The 13,134-nt window shown below is 34.2% G+C and overlaps 1 protein-coding gene across 1 annotated transcript; it reads left to right on the top strand.

Annotated features, from left to right (window-relative positions):
* Positions 1-9,580: 9,580 nt before the first annotated feature.
* On the top strand, positions 9,581-10,709 carry PCOAH_00051350 (CYIR protein; the record flags this gene model as incomplete). The annotated part of the gene is made up of 2 exons (XM_020061917.1): positions 9,581-9,616; positions 9,768-10,709. The coding sequence occupies 2 exons, from the start codon at positions 9,581-9,583 to the stop codon at positions 10,707-10,709; spliced, it is 978 nt and encodes a 325-aa protein (XP_019917497.1).
* Positions 10,710-13,134: the final 2,425 nt, after the last annotated feature.

Genomic DNA, 13,134 nt, shown 5'->3' with positions numbered 1-13,134 from the left:
GCACTTTCTATAGAAAAGGTTGTTCCCAACAGGTGTAGGTGTATACTGCATACAGAATGCGTAATGTAACGAAAGGAATGTATAAAATATATGTACAATGATGATTTTTAAACATGGATAAAAGGAAGAAGGGAGCAAGAATGAGGAATTCCATATTTTTGGAAGCCTCAGTCATAAAATGATAACATGGAAGTAGAAAGTGTGCATAGTATATGATATTATGTGGGGGGCTACTCTTTAACTGATAAATAATTAAGTATGTAGATAGTGGTAAAGATGGATCCGCCGAGGAGTGATTTTGAAGATATGAAGGAAGAATGGCTAAGGAAGAATAAGTCTAATGAGCATAACAGAAAAATGAAGGAGGTATACTAATATACTATAAGTTCTGTAGAGAGTATGGATGCATCACTCTCTCAAACCATATTATTCTAATAACAACGAATACATATCATATAGGGGAACCATATATATGAATGTACTATTCTTAACTTTTATAGTCAAGATTAGCTGGGATGATAGTACAAATGATTAGTAAGTTGTTAAATGGAATGATGGAAGAAGATAGTGATGGAATAGGTGAAGGAGGGTGCAAAAAAATGAATAAAGAACCAGGGAAAGGAATGTCATCGGAAGAGTTAGAAGTATGTGAGTTTATTTTGAAGAATCTGCTAAAAATAAAGGAAAAGAATAAAGGTCCATGTAGAAAAAGAAGGAGCATTGGGCGAGAAATAGTGGAGTACATACGTTGTACATTGATGAATGTGTGGTTATATCAGTATCTACGTGCTCACTGTGCAGATGGACATGTTATAGAAAATGCATTTAAAGCAATGAACAATCTAAACAAGAATTCTGATACAGAAGAGAAGTGTTATAAGGAATGTAAATATGGAAAATTGGATCATATGCAGATAAGCGGAATGCAGATGTTAAAATATATTAAGTTCAGTATGGAAAAGAAGGACGAAATTATGCAATTAATAAATAAAGGAAGTGAAGTAAATGAAGAAGGAAGTGAAGGAGGAGGAAGAAAGGGATGTAGGAAGGAGGAGACGCGAAGACATACGGAAGGAGCGCCTACGCCGCTAGAACCTTCTTCACCCGGATGGACTAGTACATGGTTCCAACAAGTACCACAGTTAGAAGGAGAACAACAAGAAGATTTGGAAGATACGATTGCAAAAACATTGGGAGTAAGTGTAGTGCAATTTACATGAACATATAGATAGCACATTATGCAGAAAATTGGAATATAATGCCTCCATTATTATAAGAAATAGATGAAACGTATATGCACAATATAATGAATGAACATATATGTATGGTGTACATATTCGTAGGTTGCAAATTTGAATGAAATTGAAGGAGCGTTCGGGAAAAATTCAGAAAGCATTGAGGATGAGGAGGAAACTCCCCATAGAGGTACTGACGCTGTTGATTACCGTGAACATGGCATGGCATACGCTTCTATTGTCACCGCAATTTCCACACCTATGTCCCCTGACCTTACCCCTGTTCCAGTAGGTAACCCGCCAAGTACCCAACCTCTGGGCACAGTAACGGATACCCAGACTCCTGTAACATCCATTTCAAGTTCAAGTTTAAGTTCAGGAATTTCTTCCAGTACTTCTGGTGAGAATAATGCTGGTGATACTGTTAGTAGTCCAGCTGTTCCTGGAGCAGGAACTGCCCCCGCGGCAAGTGAGGAACCAGGCTCATTAGCAGCAACAAGGTTACCATCACCAGTACTAACACAACCAGCATCATTACCGCAGGCACCAGCACTAATAGGCAGAACATCGTACTCACCGGAACCTGCGGGAGTTGGAAGGAACGTAAGGAAGGCAGGGAAGGAAGGCGTGATGGACCCTTCTGATCTCCTTACCCCATATATTCCATTCATCCCTGTTGCTATTGGAACGGTCGTCATTGGTTATCTTCTCGCCGAAGTAAGGAAAAAGCACACAATTTATCTGTCTGATTGGTACTTTGTACTTATGTTATAATGACTATTATGATCATGGTGACCATACGTACTATAAATTACATTACTTTCCTTTTTTTTTGGTTGCAGTATTTCGGATTGTTCGGCCCACAAAAAAAGCGTTACAAACGTATGACACAAATACCCGGTCTTCCTTTAGAGGAGCACAGGGACGGAGCAGATCTAACGATATCCTACGCACCTTATGAATATATCATGATGAGAGAAGGAAAAGGCCACCACCCTACACATAGTACAGAAATGCAGCAAAAAGAACATGTCAATCGCAAGACTATTATTGATATTCACTTGGAATCATTAGACGAGTACCAAAACAAAAACCAAAAGTTGGAATTAACGAACAAAGGCGATTTTCTTCAAATCATCGTGGAAGAATTCATGCGAGAAGGAAACACAGGTAATAATGTACAAGATGGTCCCTCTCTAATTACGGGTTCATCTAACTCTGATTCCTTTGGAACATCTTCCTAAAGAACACTTTCCTTAGGAAGAAACAATTTGTAGCCACAAAATTGTGGATGCTAATTCCTTGGCATTATTGTTGTTTGAGGAATGTGAAATGGAAGAAAACACGATGTGATAAGCATTTGTATTTAGATCATTTATTACAAAACACACTTTGACATAATCGTTACAAGGGCATATAAATAGAAATAAAATGTAATAAGAATATTTGACCTTTTTTGTATTAAGCAATATTCTTAATATGCTACAATATTTGTACTACTTCCTATTTTTTCGAATTTTTTTTTTTCTGTATTGTATAGAAGTGTTTACGTTCATGTGTAATTAATATGAATTAAGGAAAAAAAAATTCCCTCAGTTCACGGATGTGTTGGGATAATTTTTTTTTTGTACTGAAGGATCCAAAATGTGTTCATTAAAATTTTTTTTGTTATAAAATTTTGACTTCATAATTTTTTTCGTTTTTTAAACATTTTTTCCTTCTCCTTTAAGTTTTAATTATGGACCATGTGAAAAAGTGCTAAACCGTTGTGCGGGTTCCGAAAGGTTCCGCAAATGTCTCACCAATAGTGCAAAAAAGAAGGAAAGAAAAAAATTAAATTGAATTGAACTGAATTAATTCATAATATTAAAAAAAAAAAAAAAAGAAAGAAAAAGAGAAAAAAATATACGTCCACCATTCTAAAATTTAAAAAAAAAAAAAAGAAAATGGAAAAAGTACACACACAATAAAAGCGAAGCACAAAATAAAAAGGGGGGGGGGAAGCACAACCAAAAAAAAAAAAAAGAGGAGCTTGGCTTACTGCTTTTTTTTTTGCGCAAAAAGTCAATTTCTAGCCCAGTACATCACATATGCGCGCTTCTTTTAAAAAAATTTGTCAAAAAAAAAAAGAATGCCCTAATATAAATTTTGTCACACAGAAAAAATTGCACCAAAAAAAAAAAAAAAGAATTGCCCTAATATATAAATTTGTCACATAGAAAATTGCAAAAAAAAAAAATTGCACAAAAAAAAAAAAAAAAATTGTCCAAAAAAAGTGAAAAGTAATTCTGCTTCTTACACTGCCGATAAACTGTGAGAGGTGTTATTTATGCTTCCCTTCCCTTCAGGGGAGGAAAAACATTACACATTCCAATGCGTTACATTCAATGTGTTGTTACATACGATGTTAAATCAAATACGTTGATAACTAATGTTTTTCCTGTTTTCATTTCCTCCTTCTCTTCTACCATTATTGTTTTTTCCTCCTCTTCTAAGTGGCTCATTATATATAGTAGATACATCTGTAGAAGCCGTAACTGAGTTCTCTGTGGAATATAATGTGGAATCTCCTGTTGTGGAATCATTTTCTGTTAGGAAATCTATGTTCCGTCCCACTGTTGTTCCCTTTCTGCGTCCACTTCCCATAAAGGTGTTACGTAAGGTAGAAAATAAATTGGTATACTAAGAATGGAAAAAAGAAGAAAGAAAGGGTAGGAAAAAAGGAAAGAGGTGTGAAGGAAGTGAAAATAGGAAAACGGTTATAGGAGCACGTGACAAATGCACAAAATGCACATATGGCACATACACATACATATAACATAAATTATTCTATGCATTTATTTATTTTTTTTTTTTATAAGAGTATACGTATATAATTCAATAATATGGTATATATGTGCATATGCTAATTATATATATATATACAGTGCACAATATAATTTATTCTATATTTGTCTGCTTATATATAAAAAGTGTCCATGAATTATATATCTTATATGTATTCTAAATTTTTCCTTATTTACCTTATAAAGAAAGAAGGCAATTGTTGGTAAGCTTAACGTGGCCAATGTACCCGTTACAGCAGTAGTAGTGTGATTACCACTCCCCGTAGCAGCAGGAGCAGGTTGACTAGTACGCCCAGAATCTGCCTGGATTTGTAGTGTGGAGGCGCCAGATTGCACCATTATACCACTTTCAGGTGCAAGTGTTGATGAACACTTTGATTTTAACTTCTTTGGATCATAATTATCACCCTCGAACACTGCCTGAATGTAGGTGCAGTATGGATCATTGCTGTTTGGTCCATTACAATCTTGTTTTACATCCTCATATATTGAACTAATTTGCTCTAAATAGTCGCCATATGTAGCAGCACACGAGGATTCATCTTTTAATAAGAGTGCTTTTATGTCTCCGTAGTCCAAAAAGTAATCGAATACGGCTTTCCTCTTTTTGAAAAGGTCGCTATCAATGTTATTATTGTAATTATACGTGGTACACCTTAGTTCTGTCCACATTTTGATTTTATCGAATACCGCCTCAATAGCATCTTTGAATGATTTAACGTTACATTGATTCAATAGTATGTCCCCTATCCAAAAGTAGAGGAAGTGGCACTTCTGATCAGCATCACCGAGAAGACTATTCTGGGTGGACAGGCAGCAGGCACCACTTACAATTGTATCAGCACAATAGCTAATTTCGGAATTCCGCTTTAATTCAGGTACTACGTTCTTCCTTCCCCCCTCACCGCAAGTACAGGCTCCCTCGCCATTCCTGAATTTACTGTAGTATGTCTTATTTGAAGGTAAATCTTCCATCACATCCTACAAAATTATATAAGAAATAATTATTGTAGTATAAAATATATCCCCGTACACTTCCCACAACAGCGTATACACAACATATTACGTATACATACAATATGATGTGTACATAGAATATGCTACGTATACACTATTATGTGTGATTCTTTAATAAGGGCAAAGAATGTACTGTATTACCTGCCCGTTTACCATGTTTCCTATATGGTGCGTGTATATTACCTTCCTATAATAAAGTTCATTTTCAAAACTTCTTTATACATTAGGACAAAGTAAATCTGTAAAAAAAGGATTTTGCTCCCCCCTTCCTTATGATAATTATGAATAAGCATATGTTAAAATTTTTTTTTCCCTCTTCCTCTTTTTTTTCCTTTTTTCCTTCATTTCTTCTAATATTACTTTTTTTTTCTTCTTCCTTCCTTTCTTCCCTCCTGCGTCCTTTTTTTTCCTTTTTTTTCCTTTATTTTTCTTTTTTCCTCTTTTTCCTTTTTCCTTTTTCCTTTTCACATTCCATTCACATTCCTTTCCCCTTTGTCCTATGCATTGATTGTAGAATTCCACACCTGAATGTCGGAACCTATTACCTTAAAATGCGAAATCGTACACATACACACTTCCCTTAAATGCGAAATCCTACACATACACCCCCTAAAATTCGAAATCGTCCTACATACACACACCCTAAATTGCGAAATCCTACGCAAACACCCCTAAAATGCGAAATCCTACATACACACACCCCTAACATGCAAAATCCTACAAACACACCCTCTAAAATGCGAAATCCTACACACACACCCTAAGATGCGAAATCCTACACATACACCACTAAAATGCGAAATCCTACACACATCCCCCCACTGATTCGTTCACCATTATTTTTTTTTTTTTTATTATTATATTTTTTAATGTTGATTAGTGTTGATCATTTTATTGTGTATTACTTTTTTTTTTTTTTATGCTTCCTTTTTAACTTTTTACTATGTGGATTATAAATTATAATCCTTCCGATTATAGCACATTTATTTTTTTTTAAGATGTGCTTTTTGCGGGGTTTTATTTATTTTGGGACACTTCAGCATTCACTTTCGCGTGAAAATGGGAAATATTCAAAAGAGGAAAAAATCCATTTAAAAAGGAAAGCGGGTGGTAATAAATTAAACGAATATTATGTTCAATTGTTGTAATGTCACAGAAAAACATGGTTCCGATATGCAAAATTGATAACATATGCATAAACTTAAAAAAAAAGGGAAACGCGTGGTCTAATAAATTTTTCAAGAATCAAAAATTAAACGGAAAATTATATCTTTGTCATTTAATCATGCATTAAAGGTCTACACATTCATGTAATAGTATGAATATTACATCATATAGATATTCTCTAAAAAAAGGGGGGAAAATTAAAAATTGACCTCTTGGTAACACGTTTACAAAAAAAAAGATTTATTAAATTTGACAAATACAAGGAATGTTCAAAAATGCGGTTTTCTCTGAGGATGCTTATCTTTTCTTAATATAAGCATAATATAACGTGTGAAGTATAACACCACACACCGCTATGCTTTTTTCAAACACTTTGTAATAAATGATCTAAATATACAATTCCATTATCACACACATTTTCATTTCCATTTGACACACTTCTCAAAGAGTAACGCCAAAATAAACATCCACAATGGTCTTACTTTTCAAACATTTTGTAATATATGATCTCAAATATACAATTCTTTTATCATACACACTCACATATGTTTTCTCTTCCTTTTCGCACACATTCCTCAAAAACACACCACCATTGTTACCAAAGTATTAGCATCCACAATCTCCATGACACCTACTATGAATTATAAGCGTGATGTATATATCCACGCTAATCGTTACTGATGTGTGTTCCATTTACATCTTTCATTAGAATTATGTATTAGAATATTGACCTGAACTTGTTCATACATAGGCTACTCGCCATGATTCTTATTAAGGGCATGACAGAGCGGCCCCAAAATTGTGAGATAACGTTAAGCCCTGCCATGGAACTCTTCTCTGCAGTATTACCCCTGTGCGCAAGTGTATCGAACACTTGGCGTTCTTAGAACTATGCTGAACGCATGATCCACATGATCCACCTAATCCACATGATCCACCTAATCCACATGAATCGTAGAATTATATATGTACATTTAACTTGAACAACACAAGCATGCAAAAAATTCGTAGTTTGTATTTGGACAGTTCTCTGTGCTGTAGTATATAGGGCACGCCGCTTATAGGCCTATGTACACACCCTCTATACACATAGTACAGAAGCTAAGGGGCCTTTGTGTGCCCTATATAAATAGTGCAGGACTATAAAGATCGTTGTACTGAGGTTTGTCTATACATTCCTCACCTGGGATGATACCCCGACGGTGGGGTCAACCCCATTGGGGTGGCTTTCCCTATTTGTAGCTCCCCTTTGTAGTCTCCCCCTTTAGGGTCCTCCCCTTTGGGATTTCCCCCGTTGGATGCCTCTCTCCCCCCCTAACCTTATCATACGACCCCACCCCCAAAAGTGCAAAAAAAAAAAAAAAAGGGAAGAAGTTAAAATATGAAACGTCCATAGAACTAATGACAACGGGAGTGGAAATGCCAAGCTGGCAGATGGGGGAGGGGGAAGGAGTATGTTACATTCTTTGGTTGTATGCCAAGCCCAGCACATTCCACTTTCGAAAGAGGATAGGGGGTCTAAGGGGGAAAGGAAGGAAAGAAGGAGGATCTAAGGACGAAGGAATGCGTCTATGGAGGAAGAGACGATCTAAGGAAAAAGGTGTCTAAGGAATGAAATGAAGATCTAAGGAGGAGGAAGGAAAGGAAGGGTCTATGGAGGGAAGTCTAAGGGAAGTCTACATATGTGTGATGTCCTTTTTATTTGAGTTCAGTTAAAAAAAGCGGTTTTTCTCTGTATTCACAACGCATAGGAACGTATTTTGGTAACCATCATGTTTGATATAAGTGTGGTTAGGTATTCGGCATAATTAAGAGGAGTGCAGTAGCATGAAGTGGACGTGTTCTATGCTCGCCGTACTAAGGAATAAACTCCAAAATTTCTTATATATAGGGAGTGTATAAAGAAAAAGGTGTATACACCTGGTGAATAGGTCACCAACACAGCATAAAATGAAGGCTAACAGGGGAAAAATATGTAGAAAGGAACGCTGTTCTTTGAAGATGTTGGGGGGGGCGCGACTATAGCGTATTCAGCTTATTCTCTTATAAGATATTCCTTAATAAACTTCTGATATATATTGTTATGCAGTACTATTGGTAATCATATTTGCTATACGCACACACAAATATAACACAATATATTAAATTACTCATTCATTATTTTCTTCCTTCCAAATTGTGAGTTATCATCATTATCGTCATTATCATGCATTCCATAACAAATGACTACACAAATGGCAGTAATGATGATGATCATCATCATTCATATATAATAATAACAATATATATATATATATATATTTTTCCCCTAACATAGTATACACATAAAAAAAAGGAGTTCCCCCCAGAACCCCAAACCATCCTAACCCTTCTGAACTTCCTAATCCTATGGGAAAAGGGAAAAAAGGGAACTAACAAAGGGAAGTATGTACTCATATGTAGAATATAGTATGCCCTTAAGAAAAAAAAGGGAGTTCAAATAACATAATGTACACAACGTTCCACATATTAATGAATTATTCATAGTATAGTCACCGAAACGGAAGGAAGAAAGAAAAAAAGGAATAGCATAAAGATGTGGAATATAATACAAGGATAAGAAATTGGGGGAAGCTGAAATAGTGTAATGTATATTTAAAGAATAAGTAAGCTTGTAGTGCACGCATGGAGGGGAAGAATGAAAAAGGTGGAATTATTATTGAGGGACGATCATAATCAGAAAAAGGTTTATTGCACTATGTTAGTATACGAAAATGTGCACATACGGTAAAAGGAAAGGGTAAATAGGATGCTCCTTATGTATAAATTGTATAATATGTATGTTAAGAATTTTTAATTATCACTTTAAGTGGCCAGAGAAGCATGAATTAAAAATGTGTGAGTAGGGATTTCTGTTATAAAGAATTTAATTCTTATATACACAATAATGAAGGAATGTAAATAGTAATATAATGTTATGAATAACAAAATATATTATGCAATAGTATAAAATAAATGCATGGATAAGGAATGTGCATAAAAGTTTTACACACACAACCCGAATTCCGACCCCCCTAACCTTATGTTCTTATTTCAGTACAACCTTTTCATATTTTTCCATTAATAATATATGTGTTATGATTTAGTATATATATATGTAATGTATTATCATCATTTCATAATTAAACAGTGTATATTGCTGGGAGCATTAAGAATTTAATACTAATTTATAATTAATCAGGAATATCCATAATGCTTACATATTTATTCTGTATAAATATAGAAACAACTCGTTTAAGCATATGCGTGTTATGTGTACAAAAGTATACATGAAACATGGAACCAGCAGCAGGGAAAAAGGCAGATCTGACGGTCAGTTCTTATTCAAAATAGATATATGTATATGTTATACGCATATAATTCCTTCTTCGTGTGTGTAATGTAATGGGAGATGTAAGAAGTACACATAAAAATATTTATTTATATATGTTCTTCTTCCTCCTGCTCAATTCCATTTTTGTAGGCGGATGATTTAAATAGATTACCCTCAAAAAAAGCATATGCTGCATTTGACCACCGCTACGGCAATTGTGGTACCTATGGTGTTAATGTAGGAGATGCAGCTTCTCAACTGAACAGCGCATTAAATTCCCACCAAAATATTAAAAACGAAGCCGAAAAAATTTTAAAAGCGTGGTGTGAGGCATCCTCACAGATGACAGGATCGTATGCATCCTCTAGTGGGCTTTGTCAATATTTCTATTTTTGGTTATGGGATCTATTAAAGAACAAATTAAGTGACACTGAAGAATCACCTTTAAGTGTTATGAAAACAATCTATGAGAAATTGAACCAAGTTTCTTCTTCTTCTACTACTACTGTTGGAGGGAAGGAGATGTGTAAAATTATATACGACAATATTAGCGACAAAGAATTTTTTCCTCAAGTAAAAATACATTTCGACTACTCCAAGGACTATCTAACTATAACAACACAGTTAGGGAATGGTGTTAGTGGTGGTGGTGTTGGTACAAAGGCTTGTGATACAACATATCATGATCACTTAGAGGCCATTAAAACAGCATGTTCTGCTATAGAAGCAGATTGTAAGGAGGATAGCCTGTCACCTAAGAGTGGTAAGTATTGTGACCCGCTTCGTGCGGCGGGGCAGCAGAACGAGGTAACAGCTGGAGATTACTGTAAGAAGGAGGAACTGCAGAAATTGGAGTGTCAAGAAGTACCAAAACCTAAACCAAACCCCAATCCAAATCAAGCTAGTAGTAGTGGCTCTTTTAGTGATGCTGATAGTGGTAGTGCTGCCAGCAGCATCGCCCCTGCTGCTGGTGGACTTGCTGCGATAGGAATACCAACAGTTCTTTTCTTTCTATATAAAGTGAGTAATACAACAATTACCATTACAATTTTAATTACAACTATAATGAACAATTATAATTTAAAGTATTAATTATAATTACAATTGTCCATTACAAAGTGTAATTACAATTGTCCATTATAATTACAATTAAAATTATAATTACACTTATAATTACAATTGTAATTGTAATGGACAATTGTAATTTAAAATAATTACGACCACTATACGTAGAAGTTTAAATAATAATATTTACCAATATTTCCTTTTATAATACAAAAAATACACACACATAAATAAAGTGTACACTACATATATACAAATTTCCACCATCGCACTTCAGTACACTTCTGCATTTTCCTTAATAAAAGACTCCTTCTTCGGAGGCAGTAGCGGCAGGAGCACCAACAATAAAAGCAACAGAATAAAAAGAAGAAGAACAACAATTGAAAGCGACTTTGATGACGACACTCTAACAGAAGACACCTTAACAGCAGATAGTTCAACGGAATACTCCACACTTGGTTCGACGATAGGTTCTACAGATGAATTATCCTTATTTGGTGGGTCAGAATCCGGAGGAAGTAATAACAGGAGGGGCAAGAACATTCGTTATCAACGCATGTAAAACAACATACACCACACATTGTGGAACACACACATTTGTGTGTGGAATGTAACATTGAATGAATAAATATTCTAACAAAGACATGTATAATCATACAGTTCATATAATGTAGAAACAGAAGGACAACCCTTTATTTCTCTTCTTTTTTTAATTATTTTTTTTCTTTTTTTTTTTTTTTTTTTTTTATTTTCTCTTTTTTTTGGTATTGTATGGAAGTGTTCACATGTTCATGTGTAATCAATATAAGTTCAGAAAAAAAAAAAAATTTTTCAGTTCGCACACGTGTGTTGAGAAATTTTTATTACTGCAGGATCCAAAATATGTTAATGAAATTTTTTTACAAATTTTTATCTTTGTAATTTTTTTTTTTTTTTTATAATTTGTTTTTCCCTTCTTTTTCCTAAGGTCCAATTATGGACATATTTGAGAAAAGGTGCTCCTCCAAGTTTTGCGCGAGAATTTGCGCAGTGGTTCGCGCAGGAGGTTAGCCCGGGGTGTCTCGAAATGTTCCACACTGGGCGTGCCAGCAGCGCTTCGCACCCGCCCCCTTCTTTTATGGCTATACACATCTTTTAGATGTGCAATTCACATGTGAAGCGGCAATAATAATGTTAATACAAAAGAGAGAGGAAAGATGCGCCTCATTCTCTGTGTGTTTATTGTAATTTAGGTATAATATTAATCAAAAAGAATTGTCCAAAAAGAAAATGAAATGCCCTAAAATAAATTTGTCACACAGAAAAAATTGCACCAAAAAAAAAGAATTGTCCAAATAAATGCCTAATATAAATTTGTCACAGAACAAATTGCACAAAAAAATAATTGTCCAAATAAATGCCTAATATAAATTTGTCACAGAACAAATTGCACAAAAAAAGAATTGTCCAAAGAAAATGCCCTAATATAAATTTTGTCACAGAGAAAAAATTGCAAAAAAAGAAAAATTGTCCGAAAAAGAAAAAAAGAATGCCCTAATATAAATTTGTCACACAAAAAAATTGCAAAAAATAAAATTGTCAAAAAAAAGAATGCCCTAATATAAATTTTGTCACAGAGAAAATTACCCCCCCCCCAAAAAAAAAGAAGAAATATATTAATGTATGAACGAATCACACTTCTGTTGCACATATTCCACACATATTCTTCCTAGGTATATGTGTTCAGTGTAATATATAAATGAAGGAACAAATAATGGGAGGAATGTAGAATTCTCGATATAAATTAAGTATATAAATTATATAAAAAATTTTTAGTAAGGATTCTAATTACGGAATATTTTTTAAATCTGAATAACATAATTTTAAAATTTCTTCACTTTAAGGAAAGGGAAAAATTACATTTCCGGGGAGAAGGAAGAATTTTTATTTTAGGAGGAAAGAAGGAACAAATAAGGAATAGTAAAGAAGTAGTGTGAAAAAAATAAAAGTACTCATGCGGAATCTGAATTTATAAGCGAAAAAAAAGAAAGGGAAAGAATAAATAAGGAATGTGTGCCACACACCATAACAAACACACGCTGCTCTTCCTTCCTAAGTTACCATCCCATCTTTCTACTTCGTGTATTCAATAATTAATATACCCTACACATATAACCCACACATAAACTTTACATATATGAATAATATATAAATAATATAAACATACATACAGTCGAGGTTAACTGTAAATTATTCTTTAAAAAGAAAAAATATAATATATAAGGAGCACATAAGTATGTAGGGGGAACAAGTTCACCAGTGTGCGCATAAAAATTTAACACAGATACATAAGTATAAATGAAGCAGGAAGAACAGATGCATAATCAACGAATGCACACTTCAAGAAGGGGCGAAATTGTATATATACCGAAGGATATACACACATATTGGAATGAAATTCTTATGGATCAGA

The sequence above is a fragment of the Plasmodium coatneyi genome, chromosome 14 (genome assembly GCF_001680005.1).
Source record: "Plasmodium coatneyi strain Hackeri chromosome 14, complete sequence".
NCBI lineage: Eukaryota > Apicomplexa > Aconoidasida > Haemosporida > Plasmodiidae > Plasmodium > Plasmodium coatneyi.
The sequence above is the reverse complement of the archived record's forward strand: the minus strand, read 5'-3'. Positions and strand labels throughout refer to the sequence as shown.